Raw genomic sequence first — 17051 nt, forward strand, 5'->3', positions numbered from 1 at the left:
GCCCAGTCTAGTGTGCAGTGACGCGATCTCGGCTCACTGCAAGCTCTGCCTCCCAGGTTCACGCTATTCTCCTGCCTCAGTCTCCCAAGTAGCTGGGACTACAGGCGCCCGCCACCATTCCTCTGATCTTCACTACCTGCTGTCTCTTTAGCATAGATAATTCATCCATTGCCACATCGAGACAAGGACAACATATGAAGTTCCTCAAAATTTCCAAATAAGCCATTATTACCTCTATGGTTATTCCCTAAAAGTTTCACATTGAAGTAAACAAGTGTTTTTGGTCATTTCATGCCAACAAACTGATGGCCCTTGATCATCATCCTTTGAACTGACTCCAGATCTAGAATGAATTTTCCGATATATAGTGACCCTAAGTCTGTGTCTTAGGAAAGACATTTTTTTTTTTCTGGGCTCACTGCAAGCTCTGCCTCCCAGGTTCATGCCATTCTCCTGTCTCAGCCTTCCGAGTAGCTGGGACTACAGGTGCCCACCACCACACCTGGCTAATTTTTTGTACTTTTAGTAGAGATGGGGTTTCACCGTGTTAGTCTTGATCTCGTGACTTCGTGATCCGCCCACCTCCGCCTCCCAAAGTGCTGGGATTACAGGCATGAGCCACCAGCCTGGCCAGGAAATAACCTTTTAAGGTTGCCCTAGAATACCGATCATGATTAAGTTTTATTCTGTCCATATATTTCATTATTTTAATTTTATAATGCATTTCTGTTTCTTGCTTAGAATTTATAAATTACATATCAGATTATGATTTCTGTGTTTTAAAAATACCTATTATATCTTATAGTGATTTTCTTAGGTGGAATGCGATATATCAATATCTTGTTCCATTTTTGTGACTTCTCCAAGTATAGATCACTAGTAATATTATTTTCTACTATTTATTAATGGAAAACTACCTTAGTTGGGCTAATGTAACTATCTAAAGACAATAATAATAAAATTCTATAGTGCTGTTAGAGAGATATATAATTATGCATTCCAGCTGGGGATTACATCAATTATTTTTAGATTATGTTCCAGGGAAAACTGGGTTTTGAGTCAACTAACACCTATTTATTGTTCACTTATGTTGAGGGTTCTAGGTGATTTCTCATGTAGCTCATTGTTTTGTGCCTTCAATCTTAGTAAATCTTCCAAAGTGCTGCTGATATACTCAGGGAAAACTAATTTTTTTAAAAGATTATCTTTTAAATTAACCTACTTTTAAAAATAAGCATTATTATGTTTGTGGAATTTGAAAATACAGTCTAGTTAAGGTATTTAGAATAACACTCAGTTTCTGTTTTAAAGTGATTATATCATTTTAGTGTCAAAATTAATTTAATTGACCGTATAAGGAGACATTAAGTATTATTACAAAAATGGCATGTTATGGCCAAGTGTGGTGGCTCACGCCCGTAATGCCAGTACTTTGGGAGGCCAAGGTGGGTGGATCACGAGGTCAGGAGATCGAGATCAGCCTGGCCAATATGGTGAAACCCCGTCTCTACTAAAAATACAAAAATTAGCTGGGCATGGTGGCAGGCGCCTGTAATCTCAGCTTCTCAGGAGGCTGAGGCAGGAGAATTGCTTGAAATCAGAAGGCGGAGATTGCAGTGAGCCAAGATTGCGCCACTGCACTCCAGCCTGGATAACAAGAGTGAAACTCCATCTCCAAAACCAAAACCAAAACCAAAAACAAACCAAAAAAAGGCATGTTATTTATTAATACGAGTGACATACATGCAAAAGGATATCTGACTTAGGCAATGTTATTTTCTGGATGTATTTTTTTAACTAGACTATGACCTAAGTTCCGGCAGTCCCTCTAGAAAGGGTACGATTCCCTCTTCTCTGCTTGCTGAGCCATTTCCTAAGACTGTCTTCAGATGTTATGTCTTCTCTAGAGCTTTTCAGCATTCCTTTTGTTCTTCTTTTTGCTCTCATGGTACTCTATGCATGAGAATGTTTGAGTATATATATATTATTATAGTTATTTGCCCCTCAAACTGCATTTGGGTTTTCCTCATTGATTTTCTATTTCATGTAAATGTGTATGGTTTCCTATAAAAAAATACAATTTGTAATCCTCCAGGAAGTCTGTGTCAGTCAGTCAAATTACCTGGTTGATTATAGTTTCTGATTTATCTGCTGCCTGGGAATCAAAACACAGGTCTTGATTAACTTTCTACAAAGCAAGGATATGGACTAGGGATCACTAAGCTCTCCTATATATCTCTACAATGGTGTCATTATGTGATTCTAATCCATCACTAGAAATGTATTGTGAAATAGTTAATTAATGTTTGCAGAATGCTTAGAGAACTTTTAATGAGAAGTAGATATTTGTGGTTAGTGCTAATGAATAGATGTCTTATGAACCTTTTCTTTTTGCACCAACACCACATTGGAAAAATGTGCTTTCAAGAATAAATTGCAATCTGGTGAAATTTTGTTATTACCTAACAAAATGTAGCTTTTAAAAACAAGTATCAGTATAGCGGCTTTAGTGGCTTTAGAAACCAGGACCCTATGCAAGTAAATAGTTGTAATAAAAAGGGAAGCAACAGCAGTGTATAGTTTTCATAATTTTTCAAAACATTTTAAATATGATAGCAACTTTTTACTCTTACAGCTTAGTTGTGAAGGAGGCAAGGCCAGTACTTTTATAGTCTAGGGAAGCTAAGACCTAGAGAGATTAAAGGCTCATTTATTTCTTAAATAAAAATGTATTGAGTGCCTATATTTGAGTATAACAATTGAAGGTGCAGTGGTGAATAATTTACCCTACTTGACTTTGATAGTAAGGGAGACAGGTTTATAAACAAACATATTAGCTGATAACATAGTTAATTATGGTAGAAACACAGAAGATGGTGCAAATAACTCCGGGGTGTTGTTTAGTGAGCCTTTACAGAAGAGGTAGTTTTTAAAGCATTTTCATTAAAGAGTAAGTGTAGGCACTGGCCAGATGAAGGGGAGGAGGTGAGGAGAAGGGTCTTTCAATAAAAGAGAATGAACATATGTAAAGACCCAGAGTTATGAAAGAGCCTGTGCATTTGAAGAACAGCGTGAAGTTCAATGCAGCTAGAGCATTATTGTCCAATATAAATATGAACACAAATGTGCAATTTAAATTTTTCTAATAGCCATACTACAGAGTAAAAAGAGACAGGTAAAATCAATAATAACACATTTTATTTAACCCAATATATCTGAAATACTTATTTTTTTTTCAACTTAAGTCATTAAAATCAAATCAGGTGAATATTTAACACAAAACATTTCAGTTTGTCTTCCTTCCTTTCTTTTCTTTCTGCCTCTCTTTTTCTTTTCTTTTCTTTTCTTTTTTTTTTTTTTTTTAGGGACTGGATCTCGCTATATTGCCCAGACTGGTCTTCCTGCCTCAGTCTCCCAAAGTGTTGGGATTGCAGGCATGAGCCACTGCCCTCAGCCTAAGACATCTCAGTTTGGACTAAACACATTTCAAGGGCTCAATATATAGAAACTTAGCAATGCATGTGTATGTACGTGTGTGTCAGAGAGAGAAAGAGAATGAGAATGAAAATCTGTGTGCTCTAGACGGGGAGGAGGATAGATAAGGTTGAAGTAGTTGTTGGAGTCATATTTTTAAAGGCTTTGCATGCTGGCTTATTTTAGAATTTTTTCTTAAAATTTAGTAGTGAAGGAACAGTTTTGAAAATTTTGAATTTGTTATAGACTAATGCTTTTGCAAAATAACAATAAATTAGAAAGGTGAAAGTAAAAGGACATACAAAGAGAGGCATCATTTTTAAATCATTAAATTTGACAGATGTTGTTTTAGTCTAGTTTGTGCTGCTATAACGGAATACCACAGACTGGATAGTTTATAACTAACAGAAATTAATTGGTTTACAATTCTAGAGCCTAAAAAGTACAAGATTGAGGGGCCACATCTGGTGAGGGCCTTTTAGCTGCGTCAAAACTTTGCAAAAGGCATCACATGGTGGAAGGGCAAGAGAGGGAGAGAGAAAAAGCAAGAGGGGGTAAACTCACTCCCATGATGAAGGACTCATTCCCTCAATAAAGGCATTTGTCCTTTCGTGAGGGCAAAACCATTATGATTTAAACACATCTTAAAGGTCCCACCTTCCAAGACCATTACGAAGGCAATTAAATTTCCACATGGATTTGGAGGGACATAGTATTACTCCCCGCATGTTTTTCTTACATACAAAACGCACTTATTTCATTCCAATAGCTCCAAATTCTTAATTCTTTCCAGCACCAACTCAAAAGTCCAAAGTCTTATCTAAATCAGATATGGGTGAGACATAACACAATCCATTCTGAGGCTAATTCCCCTCTAGCTGTGAGCCTGTGAAATTATACAAGTTATCTATTTCCACAATACAATGGTGGGACAGGTATAGGATAGACATTCCCATTCCAAAATGGATAAATAGGCAAGGAAGGGGTAGCTGGTTCCAAGTAAGTCCAAAACCCAATGGGGACAACAACAGTAAATCTTAAGGCTCAGAAATAATTTTCTTTGGCTCCATGCTGCCCTGCTTCCTGGACACACTGGGGCAGGGGTTGAGCCCCGAAGGACTTGGAGAGCCCTGCACCTAAGGCTTTGCTGGATGGTTGGAGTCTTATGCTTACAGCTGTCCCGGGCTGTCTTTGCGTGCTGGTGTCTACAGTTCAGGAGTCTCAGGTGTGGTTCTGTCCCTGCAGCTTCACTAGACATTGCTTTAGCGGGGACTCTTTGTGGCAGCTCTGCTCCTGCAGCAGTTTTCTACCTGGATCCCCAGGCTGTCTGATACCTTCTTTAAAATCTAGGTGAAGGTAGCCATACCTCCACAGCTTGTGAACTCTGTGTGCCTGCAGAATTGGCACCGTGTGGATACCACCAATATTTACTGCTTGTGCACTCTGGAGCAGAGGCCTTAGCTGCATGTGTGCCTGCTCAAGTCATGGCTGTAGCAGTTTAAGGGCACTGCACCAGAATGTGGGGAACAGACATTTGAGGAGGTGAGGTGCAGGGCAGTGAATTCTGAGGTCCCTTGGTTGCCTTTTCGGAAACTTTGCCCTCAAGATTCTAGCTTGTCTCAGAGATCCCTAAAGTGCCTTTGGGGTCGTTTTCTCATTGTCTTGATGAATAGCACCTGGCTCTTTTCTAGCCATACAAACCTTTTTAGCAAATGGTTACTTGGCCACACCCTTTGTTTGCATGCCTAAGCACATATTTTTATCCTTTACATGGCCAGGCTCTGAATTTTCACAATTTTTATGTTCTATCTCCCCTTAAATTATAAGTACTGTCTTTAAATTATTTCTTTCCTCTCACATTCTATTATATACATTTAAAAGAAGCCACACAGCTCCTTCAGTATTTTGCTTAGAAATTTCTGGCCGGTATGGTGGCTCACGCCTTCAATCACAGCACTTTGGGAGGCCGAGGTGGGCGGATCACAAGGTCAGGAGATCGCAGACCATCCTGGCTAACACGGTGAAACCCCGTCTCTACTAAAAATACAAATAATTAGCCAGGCGTGGTGGTGGGCGCCTGTAGTCCCAGCTCCTCAGGAGGCTGAGGCAGGAGAATGTTGTGAACCTGGGAGGCGGAGTTTGCAGTGAGCTGAGACTGTGCCACTGCACTCCAGCCTGGGAGACAGAGCGAGACTCCATCTCAAAAAAAAAAAAAAAAAGAAATTTCTTCCATCAGATATTCTAGTTTGTCACTCTTAACTTCTGCCTTCTGTTAAAGTCCTCAGGCATGGACACACTTCAGCCAAGTTCTTTGCCACTTAATAACAAGGATGGCCTTTACTACAGTTTCCAATACATTGTTCTTCATTTCCGTCTGAGACTTGGTCAGAATTGCCTGTACTGTCCATATTTCTGTCAGCATTCTGGTCATGAATCTCTAAGAAGAATCACTCAAGTAATCTCTAAGGAGTTCCAGACTTTCTCTCTTGCTCATCTCTTCTGAGCCCTTCCCAGAATTGCCCTTAATTCTCTATTCATTGTAATCTAGGCTTTTTCTAGGTTGCTCTTCCAAATTCTTCTGGCCTCACCCCATTATCCAATTTCAAAGCCGCTTCCACATTTTTCAGGTATTTGTTATAACAACCCACCTCTCTGGTACCAATTTTTGTCTTAGTTTTGTGTGTGTGTGTGTGTGTGTGCTGCTTTAACAGAATACCACAGACAGAGTAATTTACAAAGAATGAAAATTTATTGGCTTGAGGGTTTTCTTGCCACATCATAACATGACAGAAGGCATCCCTCAGAAGGAGGGCAAAGAGGGGATAAGAGAGATCAAATGAGGCACAAACCCCCTCCCGCAATAACATTAGTTTATTCATGAAGGTGAAGCCCTTGTGTCCTGAATACCTTTTGAAAGTCCAACCTTATAATACCATCACAAGCACAATTACATTTCAACATGAGTTTTGAAGGGGACAGATGTTCAAAAGGTAGCAGACATAGAGTTTATATAAAAGTGTCTAAACCAGTGCTATCCAATGGAACTTTCTGTCATGATAGGAATGTTCTGTCTGTGCTGCTTAATATAATAACCACTAGCCACAGGTAGCTACTGAGTACTTGAAATGTGGCTAGTGTGACTGAGAAAATGAATCCTTAGTTTAGTTTAATTTTAGTTAATTTAAATTGAAGTGACCATACCAGACAATTGATTACTATATTGGACAGCATTGAATACATTTACTCTTAATCTCTGTATTTACCTATTGTGCATTAGTAAAAAACAGTTTGTGCACTGGCATGGCCCACAAACCATGCTTTGAGTAGCACTATTTAAAGCATGGACTGTAGCGCTAGAAAGCCTTTGTGTGTCTTTGGCAAACTACTTAATCTCTTGGTGCCCCAGTTTCCTCATTTGTAAAATAAAGGTAATAATAAACTACCTAATAGAGTTGTTGTGAGGATTAAATGCATTAATGAATGTAGCATACTTAGCCCAAGGTCTGACACACAGCATGCACTACATAAATGCTTCCTGTTATTGTTATTATCATTATTATTTTTATTATGTAGGTGGCGGATATCAAACAGTTAAGTGGTAACAAAGCCCAGTCTTTTTATTAATTCTCTGCTTTTTGCAGTAGCTTAGACTTTTTCCTTTTAAAAATATACCACAGTTTGTGGCATCTAGTGGCTTCCAATAAATATCTTTTGAACATAAGTATAAAGTACTTTTCAAGCACAGATGAAGAAGCAATTATTTTTCTGAAGGGAGGATTGGTAAAAGTATTGAGAACAGATGACAGTTGAGAGGGCCTCAGTGGATGAGTCTGACAGGCAAAGAGGAGAGAACACACCTGGCAGAGGGAGCAAGGATACCCATTTGGATTATACTCTATTTAGGAGACTATACAGCAGGTAACACTGCCTTAGCCCTATCACTGCTACCACCACTTCTTTCTCTCCTTCCCAGCTCTTTTCTTGATTTATCCTTTTAGCATATTTTAAACAGGATTAATAGGTAACACGTGATTCTACAGTTTTAAGGGAAGTCAATCATTGCCTCTTGTTCATTCCTCAGAGTAACAGTGCCCGAATTTGATGGTGGATGTTGGGCAGTGGTTGGGAAGGGAAGGGGAATGCTGCTTGAAAAGCAGTCCCTGGGTTATGGACAGGTAGCTGTGAGATTCTTTTCCCTTAAAACATAATGTTTCTTATTTATGTAGATTAACAAGAAAACCAACTGGAAAAAAATGAAATTCCTTATCTTCGCAATTTTTGGTGGTGCTCACCTTTTATCCCTGTGCTCTGGGAAAGCTATATACAAGAATGGCATCTCTAAGAGGACTTTTCAAGAAATAAAAGAAGAAATAGCCAGCTATGGAGATGTTGCTAAAGCAATTATCAACCTAGCTGTTTATGGTAAAGCCCAGAATAGATCCTATGAGCGACTGGCACTTCTGGTTGATACTGTTGGACCCAGACTGAGTGGCTCCAAGAACCTAGAAAAAGCCATCCAAATTATGTGCCAAAACCTGCAGCAAGATGGGCTGGAGAATGTTCACCTGGAGCCAGTGAGAATACCCCACTGGGAGAGGGGAGAAGAATCGGCTGTGATGCTGGAGCCAAGAATTCATAAGATAGCCATTCTGGGTCTTGGCAGCAGCATTGGGACTCCTCCAGAAGGTATTGTTTGTCTTTTCAGTTTGATTTGCATTTTATAAAACTAATGTCCCTTGGTGGAATTGAGTACAATATGCATGATTCATATTATAATTTGGATAATTTCTTATTCCATTGGCTTAATGAGTTCTCTACCCTTTTTTGTCCTCCCATTTTATTTACTTCTGTTTCTTTTGTGAAAGAGAACTGATCATGTTGGATCACTTTTTAAATGTAGAATCTGTAGCTACTGGTCCATGATACTTACCAGCCCTATCATTTTGTAATTGCTATCTAGTTAAACATTAGCATCATTCTATGGATAATTGAAATATATATAAACAGGATACAAAAACTATGACTTCTTCCAAGTGACCTCAGTGTGAATTATTTTTTAGAATTAATGAAATAGAGAATAGAACATTGCACTCTGAATTGATTTAATTATTTTTATAGAACTGAGGTTTCTACTTTAAGGAATTATCCAAGGTTGAGTTCTACCTTTACTTATAAGCACCCTGGATCAGCTTTATCAGATAATATACAGTAAATGCCCAGATCAGAGATATATAGCCAGTCATCAGGGAGCTATCAGTTAGCCTTGAATATATCCATGGGCTAATTTCCAGTGGCAGAAGAATGAGTTTCTATTCTTTTGACTTTTTTGGATGCCAAGAGAAAGGCCCAGTGAAGAAGTACATTGTCAGTTTAAAACATTATTTATCGAGATGTAATCACATACTATGATGTTCACCCATTTAGAATGTACAAACGATTTTTAGTATATTCACAGAGTTGTACAACCACCACAATCTAATTGTAGAACATTTTCATCACCACAAAAAGAAACTCTGTGACTATTAGCTGTCATTCTCTAGTCTACCTATATCCCAGCCCTAGGAAACCACTAATCTGCTTTTTGTCTTTATGGATTTGCTTATTCTGGGCGATTTATGTGAATGGAATAATACATTATGTGATCTTTCGTGAATGCTTTTTTTCATGTAGCATACTGTTTTCCAGGTTCATATGTTGTCACATGTTTCAGTATTTCATTCTTTTTATTGCTCGCTAATATTCCATTTTATGAATGTATCACATTTTTATTTGTCCATGCATCAGTTGATGGACATTGAGTTTATTTTCACCTTTTAGATATTATGAATAGAGCTGCTGTGAACATTCATGCACAAGTTTTTCATGTGAACATTTGTTTTCATTTCTCTTGGGTATAAAGCAAGAATTAGAATTGTTGGGTCATATACCAGCTCTGTGTTTAACTTTATGAGGTATTGCCAAACTGTTTTCTGAAGTGGCTGCACAGTTTTTTGTACCCACTGACAATGTATTAATTTTTCCATATGCTTGCCAACACTTGTTATTATGTGACTTCTTGGTTATAGCCATTCTAGTGGGTGTGGAGTGGTATCTCATTGTGGTTTTGATTTGCATTTCCCTAATGACAAGTGATGTTGAGCATCCTTCCATGTTCTCACTCACCCATTTGTTTACCTTCTTTGGAGAAATGTGTATCCAAATTCATTGCCCAGGTTTTAATTGGACAATGAGATTTTTATTATAGAGTTTTAAAAGCTTTTTTATGTATCATGTATACAAGTCCCTTTTCATATATTTGATTTACTAATGTTCTCTCCATTCTGAGGATTATGGTTTTTTTTTTCCTTGATGGTAATATTCGCTACAGAAATATTTCATCTTTGATTTAGTCCAGCTAATTTATTTTATTTCTTTGTTGTCTGTGCTTTTGGTGTCATATCAAACCATTGCCTATACCATAGTCACAAACATTTACTACTACTATTGTAATGTATTTAGGTCTGTATATCTTTACTCTCATCTCATATTTTCTTCTAAGAATTTTATGGCTGTCATCCTTACATTTATATCTGTGAATTAATTGCATTAATTTTTGTATATGGTAAATGATAAGGCTTCAGCTTTCTTCTTTTGAATGTGGTCATTCAGTTGTCTCAACTTCATTTGTTGAAACGCCTATTCTTTCTCCTTTATTTCAGTGCATTACATTAATTTATTTTCAGATGTTAAAAAACCTTGCATTACTGGTATAAACCCCACTTGATTATAATACATAATCTTTTTTATATGGTGCTGAATTCAGTTTGGTAGTATTTTGCTTAATATTGCATTTATATCCATAGGGATATTGGATTGTAGTTTCATTTTCTTGTAATGTCTTTTTTTTTTTGTATCAGAGTAAGACTGGCTTCATGAAATCAGTGGCAAAGTGTCACCTCATCTTCCATCCTTTGGAAGAGATTACAAATGACTGCTATTAATTCTTTAAATTTCTGGTAGAATTCAGTGAGGCAGTCTCATTCAGGGTTTTCTTTGTGGGAAGACTTTTAATTATTAATTCAATTTCTTTACTTGTCTAATCAGTTTTTCAGTTTCTGCTTGAGTCAGTTTTAGTAGCTTGTGTCTTTAGAGAAATGTATCTGTTTTATCTAAGTCATGTAATTTGTTGGTGTACAGTTATTTATAGTATCTTATTATAATTTTTTATGTTTGTAAGGATAAGGGTCTAAATCACTGCTGTCACTTGCTTTTGGGCAGAAAAACTTTGTTTAGATTTTTCTGGCAGCAAATTCTCTAAGCCTTTTTTCATCTTTATCTCTTTATTTGAACTTCAGTTTTGAAAGATAGTTTTACTGGACATGAGATTCTTAGTTGACAGGTTTGTTTTTCTTTTCTTTTTTTCTTTTTTTTTTACTTTCAGCACTCTGAATACATTATCCATCCCATTGCCTTCTGGACTCCATTGTTTCTTTTTTCTTTCTTTTTTTTTTTTTTTTTTTTTGAGATGGAGTTTCCCTCTTGTTGTCTAGGCTGGAGTGCAATGGCACAATCTCAGCTCACTGCAACCTCCACTTTGCCAGTTCAAGTGATTCTCCTGCCTCAGCCTCCCAAGTAGCTGGGATTACAGGTGCACACCACCATGCCCAGCTAATTTTTTTGTATTTTTAATAGAGACAGGGTTTCACCATTTTGGAGAGGCTTGTCTTGAACTCCTGGACTCAGGTGATCTACCTGCCTAGGCTTCCCAAAGTGATGGGATTACAGGCTGGAGCCACGATGTCTGGCCTGGACTACATTGTTTTTGATGAGATGTCAGCTGTTACTGTTTTGGAGGTTTCCTTGTATGTGATGAATCATGTCTTCTTTATTGCTTTCAAGATTTTCTTTTCCTTTTGGATTTTTGTTATTTTGACTCTAATGTATCTAGGTATGTATATCTTTATTCTCATCTTACTTGGAGGTTGTTGATTTTCTTGGGTGTGTAGATTGAAGTTTTTCATCAAATTTGAGGTGTTTTCAGCTATTATTGCCACAATTTTTTTTTCTTCCCTTTTTTCTTTTTCCTCTCCTTCTGATACTTCCATTTATTGTGTGTTGGTGATTTAATGATGTCCCATATTTCTCTTAGGCTCTGCTCATTTTTCTTTATTCTTTTTTTTCTTTGTTCTTCAGATTGTATGACCTCTATCAATCTATCATCAAACTTACTGATTCTTTCTTCTATTAGCTTAAAGCTACTATTGAGCCTCTATACTGAATTTGTCTCTTTAGTTACTATACTTTTAAACTCCAGAACTTCTCTTTGGCCTTTTTAAAAAATAATTTATGTGACTTTATTGGTATTTTTTATTTGATGAGATGTTGTCATCATATCTGCCTTTAGTTCTTTAAGTATGGTTTCTTTTAGTTCCTTGAATATTTCAATAATAGCTGCTTTGAAGTGTTTGCTATATCCCACATCTGGACCCCCTAAAAGACAGTTTCTACTGCCTACTTCTTTTTTTCTTGTGTATGGATTATACTTTATTGTATCTTTTTATGCCATAGTTTTAAAAGCAGAAAGCCTAAATATTTAAACTAATGTTTTATGGCAACTCTGGATACTGACTCATCTTCCTTCCTTTCCCCCATCCATTTACTTGGTCGTTCATTTGTTTAATTGCTTGAATGTATTAACTCTGTGACATCTATTTCTCTTACACTGTTCAGCTTCTGATGTTCCTGTTTAGATTGTTTGTTTTTTCTTTTAGCTGGGTTCCCTATGAGTCACCCATAGGTCTGCATAAACCACTTATTGGTCAAAGGTTATGCTTAGGTTCCTTTAGCCAGTTATGTTTTTACTCTTTGCCATTGGATGTTTTTGTGACTTGGAGTCTGTTATTACAACTTAAGAAGTTTATTTTTTCTCCCAACTTTGGCCAAGGCCAAATGCCTTGGAAGTTCCTTGTCTAATCACTTCTGAGAGGGTGCGGCCTTGGGCATGCACACAGCCTTCCAGATTACCAGAATGCAAGTAATTTTATTTTTAAGCATGGCTTAGTAGTATTTTCTCCAGGGTCAGAATAGCTTATTTTTTAGCCAGTGTTTGCTCAGAGGTTGTACTTAAACACTTTGAGTGAGTGAGGCTTCTGCCCTTTGTTGACGAATCTGTGTGCAGCTTGGGAAATGTTTTCAAATCTGACTCATGTGTTGTTTTGATTGTTCCTGAGTAGGTATAACCTAGGACATGTGTGTAGCTTTTCAACCCCCAGGGTTTACTGGGATCCCAGGAAGGCCCTTCTTGGTTGTTTCTTTCTTTTGTTCTGTTAAAGCTATGGTTGTTCTGCCATTTTGCTTGTTGCTAGCAGTATCATGAAGCTACCAGCACCCCCTTAATTGTTCTTCGCCAAGCTCTCCATTATTTTCAGCAACACCCTTAGGCAGGGAATTCTCCATTCTCTGCACTAAACGAAGTCACTAACATCAATAAGAACTATGGAGCTCTTCATCCTTATGACTTCTCTTCCCCTGGGAGAACATTCGTGCTACTCCATGGGAGCTAGCAGTGATAGTGGCACCACCCAGTGGCACCCAGAGTGATATCCCTAGTGGATGATAAGATGATAAGAAGGGAGAAGGAGGTAGTTCTCAGCCTTGTTAGCTTGCAGCTTCCAGTGTGGGACCACCTCCTATGACTGAGCTGAGAAAGGAGTCATCAGAGTCTTAGTATTCTTGATGGCTACTTAGGGTGGAGTTTCTATCCAATGAGTAGGACTTGGGTAGAGGAATGGCGCCTCAGTTCTCTTGGCATTGCTTGACTAGAACAGAGGTTCTGCCACAAGGTAATGGGGTTGGGGAATGAGAAACACTGGTAGCCTGTCCTTCCAAAGGTGAAACTATTGCCCTATACTGAGAATTGGGTGGAGAGGAAGCTCTCATGTTCTTGTCTGCACTTGGTCAGAATAGAGTACCTGTAGTAGAGTTTCTGTAACATGGAGCTGGGGGTAGGAAAGGAAAGCAGATCATGACCCAGATGCCACAGAATCTTATGTTCTCATCAAGACTTGGTAAATTTTCTGGATGAATGTTATCCTTTGCTGTATGCCCTTAGGACAGTTTTGAAAGACATTAAACTAGTCTTTAAAATAATTCTTCCCACTAAATATGTTGTGGGGTGAAGATCTGCTGAGTTACTCATGCTGCCATGCTGGAAGAATCACTGGGATAGCTAGTTTTGATCTCTCTAAGGCTGCATGAATGGGCGGTAGAATTCTCCAAGGTGTTAGGGAGCTCCTCAGCTTGGGTTCTATAGTGTTAGTCAGGAGTTTTCTTCAGTTGCCTTCTGTTAAATGCTAATCTATGTTAGATACCAACTTAAATCCTCCTTTTTAAGCTCTCTCAATTGTCCAGTTATCTGAAAAGGATTAGCACTTTTTTTTCCCAGATGAGAGAACCAGACTCCAAGAGGTTATGTAATTTACCAAGAGTTGCACAACTGGTGAGAGACCTTGTTTGGACATGAACAACTGTCAAACTCCAGAGTTTGTGCTTTAGTCATTAGACTATATTGCTTTTCCTACAAATATTTTAATGTTGTTTCCATTTATAAGATTACTATTTTTAGCCATCTAGCTGAAGCAGATCTGTTTCAAAAGCCATTGATACCTGTACTGTGATGGCAGAACATATTGGTTTCTGCGTGTTTTTTAAAAGAAAGTTTTCTTATTCCCATTTATTTCTCATCATCATTTCTCATTCTATGAGCTGGGCCTCCTCTTTCCTGGCTATCTGCCTGGTATTGAAAACTAAGCCAAGTTACTGATTGCTCCTGAGACCTTCAAAACCCAGGGGATGTGAATTTTACTCACCGAAATCTATTCTAGTTTTCCTAGACTCACTTTCACCCCACTCCTCGTTCCATGGGGCTCAAAGTAGATAAACAGTTGTCTGGCAACTGGACTATTTTAAGCTCTGAAGAGACTGGAGGGTTGGAATGCACCAGGTGTGGAAAATTCCCACAGGAGATAGTGTAAAGTTGGCGTAACAGGATCTCTAACCCAGGCAGAGTGGTGCAGAGCTTATCTTCTAGCCTGTCTTTCAGGAAACCTGTCTTCTCACTTTGGCTTACCACTAACTAGTTGTGTGACCTTGGTTGCCATTTAATCATCATGGTCTTGATTTTGTGACCTGTGAAATGAGAGATCGTTGGAATTCTGAATCTGTAAGGTCTCCTCTAGATTGGAAAGGGTAATTTTTATGACAATCCATAAGGGATCACTGAAGTTAGAATTCACAAGAGCTGGATTCTGCCAAGTGTATGTGATGGAGTAGATTCTTTGTTTAACCAGATTTTAAAACTTTTCAGTTCTAAACTTGAGTATTACAGTAATTATGCTAGTTTATCCACTCTTCTAGACTTTAGTATTACAGTAGGTATGTTAGTTTATTCACATGACAGGATTGAGAGCTCTGCGAGTTATCTGTGGAGAGTTTGAAGAAGGCAGATAAACAAGCAGGCCAAGTCCAGAGATGAAGGACAAACTTACAAGACAGGAGAAAGCACAATCTCTAATCAGTCCTGAGATAGCATAGAGATGTCAGATTTGAATGGACCAAGTAAAAGAATGAGAATCAACAGTCACATCCGGGTTAGGCTGACATATGTGCAAGAAAGAAGAACTTGGGCAGACTATGTGATTATTTCCCAGCAGACATAACGCTGGGTCTTCATGGTTTATGGTCTGTGAGCCCAATATAGCAGGTCATTGAGTATTTATTAATCCTCAGTGGAGACTGACATCTCTACCGAGATACAGGGCTTTCTTAAAATTTTAGGATTGTATGTTTTTATTATGTTTAGTGTATGTTTTATTATGTTTGCATGTCATATTATATTATGTTTTATTATATGTTTTATATTAGTTAGGGGGCTCCTGGAGGCCTGGACTGAGTCTTATCAATTTCTGTATTCTCAGCATCTAGCATCATACTCAGTAAATAGTAGTTACTCATTCAGTGTTTGAGAAACAGTGGATTTTTAAGGTAGTTCTTTCCTTGGGGTATTATTCACCTGTACTAAAATAAAGCCTTCTTCTACATTGTATTAGTCTGTCTCATACTGCTATGAAGAAATACTGAGACTGGATAATTTATAGACAAAAGAGATTTAATTGAATCACAGTTCCACATGGCTAGGGAGACCTCAGGAAAGTTACAATCATGGCAGAAGGCACTCCTTCACAGAGTGGAAGGTAAGAGAATGAGTGGCAAGCAAAGGGGAAAACAGCCCTTATAAAACTATCAGATCTTGTGAGAATTTGCTCACTGTCACAAGAACAGCATGGGGGTTACTGCCCCCATGATTCAATTACCTCCCACTGAGTCCCTCGATGAGATTTGGGTGGGGACACAGCCAAGCCATATACATAATGAATGATGATGCTGTTGAGCCATCATCATTTACTCAGAATTTCCCTGATTGTAAAGTTAATACTTGCTTATTATAGAAAGCATGTACATAAATATAAAAATAATAAAAATCATCTATATTAGTCCATTTTCACACTCCTTTTAAAGATATACCCAAGACTGGGCAATTTACAAAAGAAAGAGGTTTATTAGATTTACAGTTCCACGTGGCTTGGGAGGCCTCACAATCATGGCAGAAGGTGAAAGGCATATCTCACATGGTGGCAGACAAGAGAAGAGAACTTGTGCAGGGAGCTCCCCTTTTTAAAACCGTGAGATCTTGTGAGACTTATTCACTATCATGAGAACAGCATGGGAAAGACCTGCCCCCATGATTCAATTACCTCCCCCTGGGTCCTTCCTACAATACCTGGAAATTCAGGATCAGAGTTGGGTCGGGACATAGTCAAACCATATCATTCTGACTTGGCCCCTCCAAAATCTCATGTCCTCACATTTCAAAACCAATCATGCTTTCCCAATAGTCTGCCAAAATCTTAACTCATTTCAGCATTAACTCAAAAGTCCATAGTCCAAAGTCTCGTCCAAGACAAAGCAAGTCCTGTCTGCTTATAAGCCTGCAAAATCAAAAGCAAGTTAGTTACTTCTTAGATACAATGCGGGTACAGACACTGGGTAAATACAGCCATTCAAAATGGGAGAAATTCGCCCAAACAAAGGGGCTACAGGCCTCATGCAAGTCCGAAATCCAGCAGGGCAGCCAAATCTTAAAGCTTCAAAATTATCTCCTTTGACTCCATGTCTCACATCTAGGTCATGCCAATGCAAAATGTGGGTTGCCATGGTCTTGGACAGCTCCATCCCTCTAGGCTGCTTTCATGGGCTGGTGTTGAGTGTCTGCAGTTTTTCCAGGTGCATGGTGCAAGCTGTTGGTGGATCTATCATTTTGGGGTCTTGAGGACAGTGGCCCTCTTCTCACAGCTCCACTAGGAGGTGCCACAGTAGGGACTCTGTGTGGGGGCTCTGATCCCACATTTCCCTTCTGCACTGCCCTAGTGGAGGTTCTCCATGAGAGCACTGCCCCTGCAGCAAACTTCTGCCTGGACATCCAGGTGTTTCCATACATCCTCTGAAATCTAGGTGGAGGTTCCCAAACCCCAATTCTTGAC

The 17051-nt window shown here is 38.5% G+C and overlaps 1 protein-coding gene across 2 annotated transcripts in view; it reads left to right on the forward strand.

Moving 5' to 3' along the window:
• The window catches only part of CPQ (carboxypeptidase Q), a 509668-nt gene that overhangs the window by 133526 nt on the left and 359091 nt on the right, over nt 1–17051 (forward strand). For both annotated transcript variants that reach the window (XM_073018231.1, XM_008001157.3), the window contains one exon: nt 7701–8160. In XM_073018231.1, the coding sequence (XP_072874332.1) occupies nt 7728–8160 (433 nt within the window). In that variant the 5' untranslated portion in view covers nt 7701–7727. The remainder of the gene's footprint in view (nt 1–7700; nt 8161–17051) is intronic.

The sequence above is a fragment of the Chlorocebus sabaeus genome, chromosome 8, assembly GCF_047675955.1.
Source record: "Chlorocebus sabaeus isolate Y175 chromosome 8, mChlSab1.0.hap1, whole genome shotgun sequence".
Taxonomy (NCBI): domain Eukaryota; kingdom Metazoa; phylum Chordata; class Mammalia; order Primates; family Cercopithecidae; genus Chlorocebus; species Chlorocebus sabaeus.